Source organism: Chrysemys picta, chromosome 1 (assembly GCF_011386835.1).
Source record: "Chrysemys picta bellii isolate R12L10 chromosome 1, ASM1138683v2, whole genome shotgun sequence".
NCBI lineage: Eukaryota > Metazoa > Chordata > Testudines > Emydidae > Chrysemys > Chrysemys picta.
This window is the reverse complement of record NC_088791.1, coordinates 43633897-43652190: the sequence shown is the minus strand read 5'-3', so window position 1 is coordinate 43652190 and position 18294 is coordinate 43633897. Positions and strand designations below refer to the sequence as shown.

Below are 18294 nucleotides of genomic sequence, written 5' to 3'. Positions count from 1 at the left end.
AGCAACACTGAGAGCATCTCCCTACTTTCAGTTCTGCTGCACAGTGGCCCGCAGCAGCTGGGGGCACCAGTTGTAGGAAAAGTCCTGCTCAGCCCCTGCAGCTCTAGGCTGAAGCATCCTCAGAATCCTTAAAGAATTTAGTTGCCAAACTCTAACCTGCCCCTACTGTGCTTGTGTGATCTGCATATAACTTGATTAAACTGTCCATCCCCGCCACGTCCCCTGCAGGAATAGCAAATGGATCACATACGACACCCCCTTCCATTGTCAAATTTCAAGTTCCTGTTCCAAATTTTGGAAGCACTACGACTTGTCAACAAAACTGGTTAAAAAAAAATCAAACATGGGCAGAATAATGTATTTATCCCCTAATCTCATTCTCTGAAATGGATAAAACATTTTGCTGAAACTTTAAAAAAAAAAAAAAAAACACATGATCTAAGGCAGACACCAGGCATGAAAAATTTAAATCCGAATGGCTAACAGCTGATAAATTGATAAACTGAAAACAGGGACTTATAATGAGACGCATCAGGCAACCTTAAGTACATGAGACACTATCACCTCCACCTATAATAGAACACACTTGTTGTTAGGAAGGTTACTCAAATTGGTAAATCCAAAACTATCCGAGTTAGCATCTCAAAACACTGCTGAGTCAGCCTTTGCTTAGAACAACAGATTAATAAAAACACCCATTCTAGTCTCATCTGGTATTGTTTTTCCAAGTACCAGATATTTCAGCTGTGCTAAATAATACCACTTTTGGGAGTGATCAGTGTATGCCGTGAAACATAATTATTGATTGCAATTTGTAATTTGTCCCCTCACAGAAGTGTTTAATTACATTTTGGTCTTATTGCTTTATTTGCCTCAATAATATCATGAGGCAGGGAGCTCCATCATTTAATTATACCATACATTGCATAAAGTAGTATTTCAATTATCTATTCTAATTAATCATTTAATTATTTAAGTGTTCATTCTATTCCTGTATTACTGATCAGATGTGGCTCTCTGTAACCTTCATTCATTTTATAAATTTCTAAAATATTACCTCTTACTCTTCTCTTTTCTAATCTAAATAATCCTAATCTTAATCTCTGCTAAATGATATTGGCCCCATGCCCTCAATTATTCCAGACATAAATAGCCGATCAGAATGGTTTGTTCTTCATTCTATTGTATCTGCTTAGAACTTTAGAAAAAAAAATCACAATTGGATAACACTGTGTAAATTTAGGTAAAATCAATTTTAGTTACTCTTCTTGGGATTGTACCTATTTTGGCTGGAGTCTTCTTCTCCCTTAAGTCTGCTCTCTGCTCCAGCCCCTAGCTCTCTTCTTTGGAGCTGGAGCTGTACTTTGGGCCAGCTGTAGAGCCTTGGCCAGCCTCTCCTCCAGCTGTTCCTTTTTCCCCCACTCAGTACTTTCAATCTCAGGCTAAGAGAGTTCAGCCGGCAGACCTGCTCCTGTCTCCATCATTCTGAGAGGAGACAGAATATATATAGTCTTCTTCCCAGTGCTTGTCCTGGTTGGCTGGGAGAGACAGGAGCCCTTCCCCACTCACTCTACAGGAGTCCTGGTCTCAGACCCTTAAAGAAACAGTAGCCTGGTTTCTCCCCAAGCCCTAATTATTCCCCATGAACCATCTTCCTCTCTCCCAACACTTTGTTCTGCCTTCTGTAGGTCTTCATCCATTCTAGAAAGTCTCAGGAGCTAGAGGGACACCACAGAAGAGGTGTTAATTGACCACTAGTTCTTATCTTTAACAGAGCATTCACTCTGTTACATGCCATCTCCACTGAACATGCTCCAGACCAGTGTGGAGCAAAACTGTTTGTGCAATTACTCTTCTTGGCTGATAGAGACTGCTATGGTACCAGACAATGGAACTGAAAGTAAGGAGAAAGAACTCTCCTCCAGAACACGGAATTGAACGCAGGAGTCTTGGAGATTATATAAGCCAGTGGCAAAGTGTGTCCCATCGCCCTTTAGTGACTGGTCCACAGAGAATAACTGCTTACTACTGCTACCAGTTACCCCATTAATTCAAGTAATAGAATTCAGCAGTAATACCTGCTGTTAATCTAAAAGCTTCCAACCCGGATGACGACCCACGTGAGGAAACAATATGGTTTTATGTGAGGGAATTTGTTTTTTTGGTTTAATTTTTTAACACTGAAGAAACTACATTACACTACGTTAAAAGAACATTAAGATTGCAAAGTCAATCACTCAAAAGTTAAAGAATGCCAGAATTAATACTGCCTGTGCAACCTTAATTCAGCCCACTTTGCATATGCATTTTGATACGGTCTGTTATTATAGGATCATGTACTTCTGTCCCATAGGACCCTCCCTCATTCAGTGCACAGGATGTCAGGGAGGATTCAGGGTTTTGCGTAATGAAGAAGCGTGTTGCCAATAGGACCTTTGCCTTATTTATTGCAGAAGTTGGAAGGTGTGTGATGAATGAGTCAGGGGATTGCACTAAGAAAAAGGGTGGTCTTGTGATTAAGGTAGATGAAAGCCCCATTGTAGTACTGGATTCTACCCCTGATCTGCCAGGCAAATCACTTAAATCAAATTTTTCCCAGGTGGCTACTGTGAACTCCTGGATTTTCTGGATTACCAACATGAGAGCTGTAGATGTGCTGAGCACTCACAACAGTAACTTCAACCAATGGGAATTATCTGAACATATAAAGTGCTATAAAAATGCTAAGTATTCTGAAAAAAGTCCAGAATTCTGTATTCAGTGGATGGTTTATATGGTGCATAGTAAATAAAGCCTGAGGGCACATACTGAAAGATGAGGATAAAAACAATTATTAAGTAGCTGCTCAGTGTGCACTATCCATCCTGTGCACTGAATGAGGCAGGCATCCTCTGGGAATAATACATGATCACGTCATAAAAGACTATCATAATGCATTATACCAAGGGCTCAAATTGAAGTTGCACAGGTAACTATAATTCTAGTATTTCCTAATTTTTGAGTTCTTGACTTTGCAACTTGAATGATCTTTTAATATAGGGTTATTATGCAATATGAACAAATATTAATTAAAAAGGAAGGAAGGAAAGATGTAAGGAAGAAATTGAACTAACATGTACATCTGCAATTATCCTCATCACTTTGATTCAAAGTTTTCTCACACACACACACTTTAAAAAAACAAAACCCAAAAAACTGTCTACTCTTCAGAGCAAATTTTCTCTTATTATTTGTTGATACAATCCTAAAGCCTGACTGCACCCATTTGGCTCCTAAACTACTGATGTAAAATGTTAGACTTGATTACTGATGTTTTTATTTCTAAGAAAAAGAAAATGATTGCTAGAAAACAATTCTAATAAATAACGATAAACAGTATCAAGTTTATTTGCACTGCCAATTTTAAAGACTAATTCTTAGAACACAAAATTTACCCTTGTACAGTGGGTCAGCATGACTTGTGTACTACTTAAACCCACTTATGCCATCTCTCCCTCTCTCTCACTCTCACACACACAGTGAAGTATGTGTTCAATATCTCACTGGGTGTACATGTATATGAAAAAAACTTTTGAAATTTTGATGCTTAGATACAACAATTTTGTATGTGCTAAGATCAAATAGCAATAAATTAGTGCACTTTGACAATTTGAGACAAAATTTCTAAGCTTTCTGGCATCATAAGGATATGCACCTAAAGCTAACAATACAATGGTCAAAAACAATTGTGCTCAATAATTGATATCCAGGGCCAAATTCAGACTTTATGCAAACAGATGCAACTCTAGTGATGTTCCACCAATTCTGAATTTGACTCCAAGCCTTAAAACAATTGTATGGCTGAGTTATTTCATAATGGTAAATTTTTAAATAAAAATATTAACAAGATCATCTCTAAGTTCCAACATATTAAACTCTGGTAATTTAGTACTGAATCTTTTAAACGAACCATCTCATACACCTAGAGGAAAATTCTCATTCTCCAATAATTCCTTGCAGAGTTTAGCTTTGTGATTACACAGAAATTTTAGACTAAGTTCTGACAACGATTTCCCATTAAATTTCCTTGCATTCTTGCTGCCAGATAATGTAAAATTAATACATACATTCTCCTTTTTGTGCACACATAAGAAGAGATCAACTCAAATGATCAGTTTCATAAGACTGATAATATAGATTTCTTCACCTTGTTGGAAAAAAATAATGGAACTGCAGCATTCATTTTTCAGACTCGTAATGATTTCGTCCACACTCATGTTAAGTGAATTAATAGATGAATTCAAGCGATCAACCTTTTTTGCCTTAAGTTTTTTCAGCATTTCTATACAAATTCCTATAATGAATTATAAAAACCTTTGCTGTCATTTATTTTACTGCATCTGTTATAGATTTTTTACTAGACAGTTACAAAGACTAAAATCATACCAGCTTATACATAGATTCATGGATTTTAAGGCCTTAAGGGACCACTGTAATTATCTAGTCTGACCTTTTGTATAATACACGCCATAGAATATCACCAAGTGATTCTTGGCATCAAGCTCATAACTTCTGTTTGAGATATAGGATAGCTTTTAGAAAGATATCTAATCTTAAAACACTTCAAGTGATAGAGAAGCTACCATGTCCCTAGATTAGTTATGCCCATGGTTATTTATCTTCCATGTTAAAAAAAAATTGCACTTTATTTCTAGTCTGAATTTGTCTAGCTTCAGCTTCCAACTACTGAATCTTGTTATAACTTCTTCTGATAAATTAAAGAGCTTTTTACTATCCGAAATTTCTACCCCATTTTAGGAACTTGTACACAGATCAAGTCACCTCTTAATCTTCTCTTGGATAAACTACATATACTGTACTTCTTCAGGCTCATTATAAGGCATGTTTCCCTGATCTTTACTTATTCTTGTAGCTCTTCTCTGAATCCTTTTCAATCTGTCACCAGCCTTTTTTGAAGTGTGGACACCGAAAGGGACACACTATAATCCACTATGGACACTATAAGAGGACACATTATTCCAATAAATGGTCTCACTAATGCCATGCACAGAAAAAACACCACTTCCCTATTCCTACTTGATAGTCCCCTGCTTATACATCCAAGGATCACATTAACCCTCTTAGCTACAGCACCACATTGTTGTTTTACTGCCATTAACATTTAGGGCTCCAGACTTCAAAAAATAGCAAAAGACTATTTTAAAGGAATACAAACAAAAAAAAACAGCCAGTACAAACTATGCCTTTAAAAAATTCTTAGCTACTGCTAAGGACATTCCAAGTCATTTGTTTTTACATCTGTCCATGCAATGTTTGAAAACATCATTAATAATACAAACCTGTGGTTGTAGTAAACCTTGCATCTCTACAACATCTACAGTAGTTCTTACTGCAATCCAGAACTTCTGAATAACCAGTTAGTTACAGAAAATATGAATCAAGTCACCAATCTCAATGTCACATTTCAGACATTCTTGTCACCTATTTATGTATTCTTTCTGAGATTAAACACAACCAAGAGTAAAAAACCACTCCTGCACAGAACGCTAGCACAAGGCTTATATGGATCACTTAAATTCCACTTAAGTTTTCAAAATATGGCTTAAGTGGTACATATTGGTTCATGTGCTGGACATCTGAATACAGGTCTTATGCCGGATGCTTTCCACCCACCATGTCTGAAATTCAAGAGCATGAATCTGTGCCTACTATTTTACTGAGTTGGTTTTTGTCTGAACTAATTGGACTAAAATATGCAAAAGAATACTTTATTTCATAAATCACTTTCCCACTTAAATTTTACTTAGTGTGTCCAATATAATTACTCATAATAAATTGCCATATGATTGAATTTTTCTTTTTATCTAAAATCACCCAACAACTGATGTTCTAAGCAGATTAGAAGTTGGGCTCAATGAATGTAATGGAATTTTCCGTAAAAATTCTACTATAGCCCTGAGAGTAATCTCTTACACACACACACATGGGGGGGTAGGGGGGGAGAGAAAGACAGCCACATTTTTTTCTATCCAACGATATATTAAGTATGGAAGTGATAAAATCAGATCAAGCTTCTAATGAAGCCCCGGATACAATTTTAATTATGCAAAGACCAAGACACAAAAGATTCACAATTACATAGAGCAGGGTTAGAAGAAAGGGGAAAACAAAGGTAGATTCGTGGGATAAATAAAATGAAAAACTGAGTTAATGCATTTCCTAACAATTCCTCTCCCATGAGGTTTTCAAGGTAACTTAAAAAGGATCCCAAGAGTAATAGTAATAATCGGGGGAGGGATGGATCAGTGGTTTGAGCATTGGCCTGCTAAACCCAAGATTGAGAGTTCAATCCTTGAGGGGGCCCTTTAGGGATCTGGGGCAAAAAAAATCGGTCTGGGGATTGGTCCTGCTTTGAGCAGGGGGTTGGACTAGATGACCTCCTTAGATCCCTTCCAACCCTGATATTCTATGATTCTAAGAATCTTTTTTAAAAAATAAATCACAAAACATACATGGCAGAGACAAACTGACAAAAACCGATCACTATAAACTCCCAAATAATGCAGGCACAGGATCATGACTGGTTCTAACTGACTGAAATTATTACATAGATATACTTTACACAAGTAAACTGCTGCTCCACCATAACCCTTTTAAGAAAAAGTAAATAGAAAACAGGACAATGACAGGATCCTCCTATAGCAAGAGAAAAACTGAGCTATAAAGTAGCCACATCACTCAAGTTAACTTGGAACAGCACAAACCATCAATACATTTATGATTGGAATCATACAATAAAAAACAGACTTTTCATTTTACTGAAGGAACTAATATTGAACAGATTAGCTTACTGTTTATGACTCACATGCAAAACAGCCATTTCAAGAGCCTTTTTATTCAACATATGTGAAAGGTAAAGCAGCCTGGCTTTGAAGAGCTTATGTCACAAAATCCTTGCATAGAATCAAGAAGGAACTGATAGAAATAATTTTCAGAGTAAAAAATTGCTAGATAGATCACATTGTTGTATGCAGTGTAGTTGTAGTCGTGTCAGTTTCAGGATATGACACACCAAAAGTGGGTGAGGTAATATCTTTTAGTGGACTAACTTCTGTTGGTGAAAGAGACAAGCTTTTGAGCCACAGAGGAGCTCTTCTTTGGATCTCGGAAGGTACTCTGAGCATCACAGCTAAATGCAAGATGGAACAGATTGTTGAGCATAAGTAGCTAACACATATTCTAAGGGACCATTCAAGGTAGAGTGGCCCATTAGCACCGCTGCAATCATGGGACAAAAAGGGGGGTTATTGGGTTACAGATTGGTGCAACAAGCCATAAATCTAGTCGTTCTATTCAGTCCATAATCTTTAGTGTCTAGCAAAGTTATGAATTTAAGCTCCCAGGCTTTTGAAAGTGTTGTGCAGGAAGAAGAAGAAATCTCTTATCTAAGCCAGGCACTCCTATACCACAAAATATGCTCTGAGGAGAAAGCCCAGGATATAAACCTTAATACACTCAAAAGCGCCTTCGCCAAACAAGGACACTCCAGCAGAGAAGTAGATCTCATCATGGAATTGGCCACCCAAATACCCCAAGAGAACCTGCTTCAATACACAAATAAAACCCCCTTTACCACACACACCCTAGTTTTCACCTACCATCCCACACTGGAACCCATATGGGGTATCATCAAACTACTACAACCCATACTTGATGGGAATCACATCCTGAAAGAAATCTTTCCTGAAACCCCACTTCTGGCTTCAAACAACCCCAAACCTCTCCAAGCTCATCATCAGAAGCAAGCTTCCCACAGACCAAGACACCAACTCAAAGCAGCAACAAACCCTGGCAGAACCACAGATGCAAAACCTGCAGAGATCTCCACTACTACACTGATCATCACCCCCCCACCACCACCGCAACACACCTTTCAAGATCCATGGATCCTACACATGCCTGTCACAACATGAAGTGTACCTCATCCAGTGCACTAAATACCCCAATAACAATTGTGTGTGTGAAACTAGACAATCACTACGCTCTCAAATGAACTCTCACGGGAAAATAAGATGAACACACCCTACCACCTGTGGGTGAACACTTTTCACAAAGCCATCACTCTATATCTTACCTATCAGTCCTCATCCTTAAAGGAAACCTGCACAACACTTTCAAAAGCCTGGGAGCTTAAATTCATAACTTTGCTAGACACTAAAGATCATGGACTGAACAGAACGACTAGATTTATGGCTTGTCGCACCAATCTGTAACCCAATAACCTCCCTTTTTGTCCCATGATTGCAGCGGTGCTAATGGGCCACTCTACCCTGAATGGTCCCTTAGAATATGTGTTAGCTACTTACGCTCAACAATCTGTTCCATCTTGCATTTAGCTGTGATGCTTAGAGTACCTTTCCCATCTCTGAAGAGCTCTATGTGGCTTGAAAGCTTGTCTCTCTCATCAACAGAAATTGGTCAAATACAAGATATTGCCTCACCCACCCTGTCGGACTAGATAGATCACATGTCTGTTTGCTTCTATGGTTGAGTCTTTAACTAGCTCATGTGGGAAGTATGCTTGCAAAAAACCCAACCCGAACCAAACAGCACCCGACTACAAGCATCTTCAAAAAGGACTAGAACAAAAAGCACTAACCAACTGTTAACACCGGTCAGTAAGGTCTACATGGACAGTTAGCTAGTGCTGGGTAGAGCAGCACAACCCAGCTTGCCACAAACTAAATGTTGATGTACACAAGCTCTGAGTTTAACAGATGCAGGGTCCGATTACAGTGCTATTCTTTGCAACTGTAAGTCAAGAAGTCTTTCCTTACTTTTTCATTTTTTCTTCATTGTGCACTGCCACATGGCATTGTCACGTTGTTCCTAAAGACCTCATCCAACTTCCTTTTTGTCTGTCTGTTAATCATCCCATGTGAGTGAAGCTTTACCCTAAGATATGCACAGTAAATATCTTTAGATACTCCAGTGCAAGCAGCTGTCTTGTGTAGGTCATGTATTTTGCCCCCCCCCCTTTTTTTTTTTTTTAAACTAGCCACTCAGTGCCATTGCCCAGGCAATGACACTATAAGTGCCTAATTTAAAAAAAGTGTAAACACATGACCAGCACAAGATAGAATGACTTCTCTGGCCTAAATGTAAGCCATTTTGAATGCAATGAATGTGAAGTTAACTCCGAAGTGCACAGACTAATCAAAAGAGGCAGACCCTGTAAAGCACAGCAACATTGACAATCTGCTTACAGCTGCCATAAAAGCACTGACTGACTTTGTTGAATGGGAGAATCTACATGATGGTGATAGACTAGAAGACAATGAAGTGCAGCGGTATACACCAGACAGCCACAATGGAAAATGAACAGGATACACTGAACTAACTGGTGGAAGAAACACAGCGTTGACCATGTTGGCTAGAAATGTGCTATGTATGTCAGCCAGCAGCAGCAGCAAGACGAACTTCAGTACATCTTGAAGGATGATTGCCTAATGGAGGACTGTCCTCAAGCCATCAACTAGCGACTCTATTCTTTTCTTAAATAACATTTTGTAGAACAGCTTTTTTATTAATGATTTTGGCTTCTGTTAAGAGGGATTTAATAACTTTACCTATCCAGTTTAACTTGACCAAGGCTAAAGTTATATTTATCACAAATCAGTAAAGACTTTTTGGATTACATATTATTGAAAGAAGATGGACACTGCATGATCCCTGGTTTACAGTAAGAAATCATATAGTTATTACAAGCTGCTGTCTTGGTTTAATATTTCTGTTGACCATGCACTTTGCTGTTTGAATGTTAAATGAATTTCAATTTTTAATAAATGAGGAGTCTTGGGGACTCTTCATAGACTTTTGTTTTTTAAACTTCAGTAAATATAAAGCTGAAGAAGAAAAAACTTGAGATGACTTATGATCAGGATATATTTGGTATTTTTCCATTGTCGTCATTTATATCCATAGTCTGTACTGGTTGGTTGTTGGGTTTTTTTTCTATGAAAGGCTGTTTCTAAAGGCTAAGAAATTTGCTTGTTATAGCTAAAATGTGCCTTGGGGAGGGCCTTTCTTCTTGGAGTTGGAAGCCAAGAGGATAACATTGCCTTATTGTGGGCAACCCCATTATGACAGCACAGCTAATGAGAGTGTCCCCCGACCTCTCGTAATTATAATCTCAGTCTAGCTATCAGAAGTGTGTTGCCACTCAGACCAGAAAGTGCACAGTACTGGGGTTGTTCAGAATGTGCCTTTCGGCTTGTCTACACAACCAACTTCCAGCAAGCTCGGATGGCGTGTGAATCTCCCCACACTAGCCTGCTGCAGACTAACTATCCACACTGACCCTGCCGATGCTCATTAACTGTTCTTTAATGCACTTTGATCAGTAGTCTTTGAAATGTGACTAGATCAAAGCACATTAATGAACTGTTAGTGTCCACGTGAGCAGGGTGCACAAGGAGTTAGTCCACTGCAGACTAATGCAGGGTAGATTCACACCCCATCTTGCAATTAATCAATTGTTTGTGTAGACAAGCCCTTAATTTGAACCATGTATGTTTGGGATTATTTTATTTGGGGAGCTTTTCAGGTGAGGTCAGGTATGAAACAACTCCACATCCTCAGGATTGGGTGTAATCTACTGGGGTTCATGCCAGGCTTCAAAATTAGGTCCAAGACCACCCCTATAGGGAAGTCATTTGAAGTCCCAACGTTTGAGAAGGAGCATTGTGTACAAATATCCCAGCTATCCTACCAGAGCTAAGAGAAGATACTATGTAACACAGCTGAAGAACTGAGATCTTCCATTCCATACATGGCCTTATTTTTCTTAGGCCATGCTCCTCATTATATTAAACTGAGTTGTTGGAGAGGGCAGAGTAGCTTCTATATGAGTCAATATAGTCTGATGAACAAGTAAGTTTACTCAACTGACAAGATTTCCTAATTAGGTATTTGTATCATGATCCCCTTTCAGGTAATTTAGCACCCTGGAAAGTTAAAAAGCAATCAGGACATATAACATTCTTGACTTTTGTTCTCTTCCTTCATCCCAGAAAAGGGTTTTAGTAAATGTTTTTCTTTAAAGTATTGCGTGGCATGTAAAGACTTTGTCAAAGCAGCTCTGCATTAGTCTTGAAGGAGTTCAGATTCACGCTTACAGTGCATTCTTGCAAATGCTAATTCCACACTCATCGGTCAGCCACCCAAAAAACCCCATCTCTGGCATATGCAAGCCATATTTTGGAAGCAGACAATTCTAGTGTTTCTCAAGAGCATAGCTGTCATAAGTGAAAGAGGCCCAGAAAAAGAAAATCTTTCAAAAGTTCAAAAATGCCAGAAATGTATGGATACACGCAATTGTTTCCCACTTTTGAGGATGCAATTATTGTAGTTGCTGGTTGAATACCGAAAATGTCTAGATGAGGAAGAATCCTTAAAATGAACAACTCTCTTCCTTGATTTTATCATTACAGTTTTAGCACAAGAAATCTGTCAGTTCATCATGCCTCTCTTTCTGGCCACCAGTAAGCTACTTCCTTGTGGCATTAAATCACTCTCTCTAGAAGACTAGATAGTCCATGCCTAATGCTTTTCAGTTCTAATTCTTCTTAATCTGCTGCCTTCTATTTGGGGTTCTATGTTGGTGTATTCTTCTGGTTCTTTTCTTACCCAAATACTCCACCATATCCTTCTGAGGCGCCTTAGGTTAACACTTTGAACATATGAAGAGCTGAACAAATGGTAAGAACTGTACTATTAAATAATAAATCCTCCTCACTTCTACCCCACTCTTTCAATATCCCCAAAGATTTTGTCCATGGCCCGCCCTTCTCTCTCTAAACCCTGCTATTGGGTGACTGGTTTAGCAATCACTTACACACAATTGCTCCTAAATCTTGCCTCCTACTCCTTTTCCATCTATCCAGTATCGTATCTACTTTTTAGTTGCTTCAAATGCCTCCCCTTACCTATTTGCCTATCACTGTTAACAACATTTCAGGCTTCCCAATATCCACCTTGTCAACCAGGGTTCTAACCTTGAAAAGTATGGCCTTCCCCTAACCTCTCCACAAATGCAGGCTCTCTCTGTCTCTCCACTGCTAACACTCTGTCTTCTCCATGACTTGGTGCAAAGGAGAACCTCTCACCCTGAATCCTGACACACTTTCCCAGCTTTGTAGCCAAGCTGCTTAATCTAAATTTGTTGTTCAGCACAAAATTTGACAGTCCATAACACTATTAGTAGATATAATTTTTTCTGCATCAAGGAATGTCTTAGCCAGGGCTGGCCTTATCATGAGGCGAACTGAGGCAGGGCCACTAGGACCCAGAGTGTAGAAAATTGTGTCTGCTGCTTGTGCATATGTATTCTCTCTGCTCTAGATCCACAGAGATGGTGGAGTGCTGTGCTGGAGGAAGGAGGGCACAAGAGACATAAGAGGCAGGCAAGAGAAAAGATGAGAGGGAATAACAGAAAGCAGCAGGAGCTGCATGGAGAGAGAGGAGGAGGAGCCTCTTATGTACCTCTCTAGCACCCCCCAGAGCCTGCATTGATTAACACCAGCTTCTCAGGGAGCTTCCTGTTTCCTGCTGCTTCCCTGAACCCACTTGAGGAGAACAGGCAGTCAACTGAAGTAGTACGAGCCAGTTAGGCCCTTAAGACGCTGATATCTTCCCTCACTCAGGCCCTGCTACCAGCCTGCTTATTTGTCCCCTTCAACTGAGTGTTGAGAGCCACTATAGCTGGCACAAAACAGCAGTCATGAGTGAAAGAAGAAAACGTCCCTCTGGGGCAGCATTCAGAAAAAGCAAGCAAGCAAAGGAAGCTTTTCTATCTAAGCAGGAAGGAGCTCTCCTGAGATACATAAACACAAATATCAGTGGGTGCATCTGAAGAAGTGAGGTTTTTACCCACGAAAGCTTATGCCCAAATAAATCTGTTTATCTTTAAGGTGCCACCAGACTCCTTGTTGTTTTTATATAACACAAATGTTCACGGTAATCCTTCTGGCCCCAGTGAGGATGAGAGTGGTGAGGAGATCCCTGATCGTCCAGTTAGTCAGAGTGCAGGTGACCTGGTAGCTACTGCAGCATCCATATCTCCATCTCAAATGGATGTAACCATGCACATTCCTGAAGAAAAGTGTAGATCAGAGAAGAGTGTGGTGGAGGCACAAGAAACAGCTGCTACTGAGTTTAGTTCCTTAAGTCTAAATGATCCAGGACTGTGGACCCACTTGAGTAGTAGCCTGAAGGACTTCCTTGTACTGCAAGGGCCACAGCAAGTGAAAAACTTCATGTTCCCCAAAGACAAGGAAAATGGATGTTTCCATCCAACACATTACTGGCGTTAAATCCCCAATGGTGACAAAGTGGAGAGGCCAGGGCTTATGTACTCAAAAACCCAGCATGCTGCATGCTGCTTTTCTTGCAAACTCTTCCAGTCTAATGTTCCAGCCACATTGGGTTCTACAGGAACAAAGGACTGGAAAAATCTGGCTAGAAATGTAGCATGCCATGAGAAGACAGCAAATCACCAGAGAGCATTCCATAGGTGGAAAGAGCTTGAGCAGAGACTAAGGTTAAAGGCCACCATAGATTATCAGCATCAAGAGAAGATTGCATCAGAGTCTCTTTGTTGGCAAAATGTTCTGAAAAGGCTCATTGCCATTATGAAAATGCTTGCTACCCAAAACCTAGCACTGCGTGGCACTTCAGATCAGCTGTGTGTGCCATACACCGGAAACTTCCTTAAAATTGTAGAGCTGATGGCTGAGTTTGATGTTGTACTCCAGGAGCATCTAAGAAGAGTCACCACCCAAGAAATGTACACACACCACTACCTTGGAAAAAAACATTCAAAATGAGATCATACAGTTATTGGCAACAAAAGTCATACAGAAGATTGTGGCAGATCTGAAGTCAGCAAGATATTACTCTGTTATTCTGGACTGCACACTTGACATCAGCCATATGGAACAAATGACTTTAATGGTGCGTTTTGTAAAAACAGAACCTAGTGAAAATGTCCCTGCAATGGTGACTGTCACAGAGCATTTTCTGGAATTTATTGACATTGATGACACTACAGGAGCTGGTATGACAAATGTGTTTCTTAAAAAGCTGGAAGATACGGGAATTGTGATAGCTGACATGAGAGGTCAGGGCTACGATAATGGTGCCAACATGAGAGGAAAGAACAAAGGAGCACAGATATGGATCCGAGAGTTAAACCCTCAAGCTTTTTTTGTCCCATTAAGTTCTCATTCATTGAACTTGGTGGTCAGTGATGCAGCATCAGCTTCTAGTGAGGCAACTGAATTTTTTAATGTAATTCAAAGCATCTATGTATTTTTCTCTGCATCAATTCATCGATGGCAAATTTTGAAGCAACATCTGGGAATATCCTCTCTGACACTGAACCACTGAGTGCCACATGATGGGAAAGTCGAGTGGAGGTAATAAAGCCTATCAAACACCAAATTGGGAAGATAGATGATGCCATAGTTGCCATTATGGAGGATAATGCTATGACAGGAACTGTTTGTGGGAGAACAGTGGCAGAGGGAAATGGAATCACCAGAAACATACATAACTTCAAATTTCTGTGTGGCTTAGTGTTGTAGCATGACACACTGTTTGAAATAAATGTTGTAAGCAAGAGACTCCAAGATGTTGACCTTGATATATCTGGAGCAATGGAACAAATGGTCAAAGCAAAGTCATACCTACAGTCTTACCGGTCAGACGAGGGATTTCAAAATGTTCTGAAGAGTGCACAGAAGTTGGCAGAGGAACTTCACACTGAAGATATTTTCACACCCATTCAAGAATACAGGAGTCACCGAAGAAGACGACATTTTGATTACGAGGCACGATTAATCCCATAAGAAACCCCAAACAAAGAATTTAACTTTGAATTGTTAACCAGGTGCTAGATTGTGCAATACAGTCAGTTGAAGAACATTTCATGCAGCTCAAGGAACACATCAGTATATTTCGGATGTTGTATGATATTCCCAAACTCCTCCCTATACCTGAAGAAGACCTACACCAGCATTGCAGGGCACTAGAGACAGTGTTGACACATGATGACATGCACGATATTGATGTGAATGATTTAGGTGATGAACTGAAAGCCCTTTGAAGATACATTTCAGCAGGATCAACTCCAAAGGCTGTTCTGGAATACGTGTGCACAAATAAGATGACCACCCTCTTTACAAATGCTTTTGTTGCTCTGTGCATACTTCTAACACTTCCTGAAACAGTTGCCAGTGGAGAACTTGCAATCATCTCAATAGAGCATGAGCTGGCCCAGACTGTGGATCTTCAGCAAGTAGTTCAAATCTTTGCAACCAAGAAGGCACAGAAAGCACCACTTTGATTATTCAAACAGATAAAAATGCCAGTGTTTACTATGCAGACAAGAAAATTTAGAAAAAACAGATTGACAGAGCCAGACGAGTACCCAGAAGTCACCTCCTACAAGACAGGCCCAACAAAGAAAATAACAGAACACCACTAGCTGTCACCTTCAGCCCCCAACTAAAACCTCTCCAGCGCATCATCAGAAATCTACAACCTATCCTGAAAGATGATCCTTTACTCTCACAGATCTTGGGAGACAGACCTGTCCTCGCTTACAGACAACCCCCGAACCTAAAGCAAATACTCACCAGCAACCACACATCACTGAACAAAACCACTAACCCAGGAACCTATCCTTGTAACAAACCCCGATGCCAACTCTGTCCACATATCTATTCCAGTGACATCATCATAGGACCTAATCACATCAGCCATACCATCAGGGGCTCGTTCACCTGCACATCTACCAATGTGATATATGCCATCATGTGCCAGCAATGCCCCTCTGCCATGTACATTGGCCAAACCGGACAGTCTCTACGCAAAAGAATTAATGGACACAAATCTGACATCAGGAATCAAAATACTCAAAAACCAGTGGGAGAACACTTTAACCTGTCTGGTCATTCAGTGACAGACCTGCGGGTGGCTATATTACAACAGAAAAACTTCAAAAACAGACTCCAACGAGAAACTGCTGAGCTAGAATTGATATGCAAACTAGACACAATCAACTCCGGTTTGAATAAAGACTGGGAATGGCTGAGCCATTACAAACATTGAATCTATCTCGCCTTGTAAGTATTCTCACACTTGTTATCTAACTGTCTGTACTGAGCTAGCTTGATTATCACTTCAAAAGTTTGTTTTCTCTTAATTAATTGGCCTCTCAGAGGTGGTAAGACAACTCCCACCTGTTTATGCTCTCTGTCTGTGTGTGTATATATATCTCCTCAATATATGTTCCATTCTATATGCATCCGAAGAAGTGGGCTGTAGTCCACGAAAGCTTATGCTCTAATAAATTTGTTAGTCTCTAAGGTGCCACAAGTCCTCCTGTTCTTCTTTTTGCGGATACAGACTAACACGGCTGCTACTCTGAAGAAAATTTAAATTTGCTGTTCAGGTGTTTGAAAGTTAAGATTTAACTTACTTAAAATTTTTGAACAAGGCATTTTAAGTTGTTAGTTCTCCTTTATTGGGGTAGGTAGCAGAGCAGTACCATGAGAGGAACAGAACAGGAAGAAGGCAGAACTGAGACCTTTCAAAGTTTTGGCCCAAGCAAGGGGGCAGGGAGGTGTCATTTGAACTCCCCGCCTCAGGTGCCAAAATGTTGTGGGCCGGCCCTGGTCTTAGCCCAATAAATGAAGTACATCAGTAGGAAATAAAAAGCAACAATATGCTAAAAGGAAATATGAGAGTAATTTGAAAAAGAATAAAGCAATACAGTGAAATTAGGAAGCAAACAAAGAAATAACTAAATCAAGTTTAAATGTGCGGCCTTGATGATATGCTGAGCAAATTTGAGTTTTTTTGTTATATAGATAAATGCTGTATTCACAGTGCCTGCTTTCTGCACAGTGTAAGAAATATATTCCCCAGTCATGCGTTACCTATGACATCAGAGGAACATTTTTATCTTCCCCAGAAAAGGGCATCTCCCTTAAGCAATTATAGAGCACATGTGAAAACTGGTGCTGGCAGTGTTAACCACACAGAATCCCTTGGAAATCACAAGCTGAAATCAAGAGACTTGATATAGCTGCATTGGCAGCATTATTCCTTCTGGAAGAAAAAAGAGCAGTTTGTCCCTAAAATATTCTCTACTGTCCCTAAAAATTTAAAAGGCCAGGGGACATGTATCTCAAGGTGGTAATTTACAGCTGAAATCTTGATTAAAGGGGGTAATTTAGACACATGGAGATAAAGATAGCAGTACCCAGTTGTATCAATCATTGCCAGAAAGATTTTGAGCACCGTGTTTTCTTTTGGGAAAACAAAACAAAAAAGTGGATATTTTCCAGTTCAGTTTATCTCTTACACCCAGACAGTGGATTTAAAATTTTTAAATTGCAAAGCGGTATAGAAAATGTTTTCAGGAGGTATGCAAGCTCACAGGCGTGGAACCTTACAATTTCTTCCATGTAAATGGATTATTTAAAAAGAACAGTCTTGTGAACTAACTTTTAAGCAGCACAGAAAATAGTGTGTTCAACTTGCCTCATAATAACTTCGCACTGCATTGCAAAATGCTTCATCTGCTACAATTTGTGTCTCTCCATTCAGGAAGGCCTGGAAACGGTCCTTAAGTATCTGTAATTGCGGTCTGTTGAGCTGTGGGAGAAAAAGGTAAATGCTATTAGTATCAATATCAAAACTTTTTCCAACATCAAACTAATGTCCTTTTGGGGGCAGGGATTGGAAAAGAAATGGGCTCGCTCAAAGTACTGGCTCTTTAAAGTCCAGGCAGAGCAGATAGGGACTGATAGGAGAAATAGGCAAACTGCAGCAGCTCTCGGACATTCACTAAGTACAGAAGCAGAGACTTAGCATGATACCAGCGGCATTAGTGTATCCCCACTGGTGTATCCCTCATGTACTTGTGATGTTGGTTGGTCACAACGGGGGGGGGGGGGGGAGTGGGGGGGGGAAGAGAAGGAGAGAGAGAATCTCCTCTTGTGGCAGTTCCCATAGTTCAGCAATAGCAACTCGACCCTCAGCATGGCAGTTCCCTCAGTGAGCAACCATTGGTTTACTCTCAGACTTCAAAGAAGGCTGAAAACTGAGTGACCTTTTGTGGCTCTTCGCAGTCTGCCTGGGACTTCACTATCTAGAGTAGTTTTGTATCATCTGCAAATTTTGCCACTTCAGATTCTTAAACCTTGGTTCTAGTGCTGTAGCTAT

General features: G+C 39.9%; 1 protein-coding gene across 14 annotated transcripts in view; it reads right to left on the bottom strand.

Annotated features, from left to right (window-relative positions):
• Positions 1-18294, bottom strand: part of CADPS2 (calcium dependent secretion activator 2) — a 568361-nt gene that overhangs the window by 448110 nt on the left and 101957 nt on the right. For all 14 annotated transcript variants that reach the window (XM_065555914.1, XM_065555920.1, XM_065555939.1 and 11 more), the window contains exon 2: positions 17611-17724. In XM_065555914.1, the coding sequence (XP_065411986.1) occupies positions 17611-17724 (114 nt within the window). The remainder of the gene's footprint in view (positions 1-17610; positions 17725-18294) is intronic.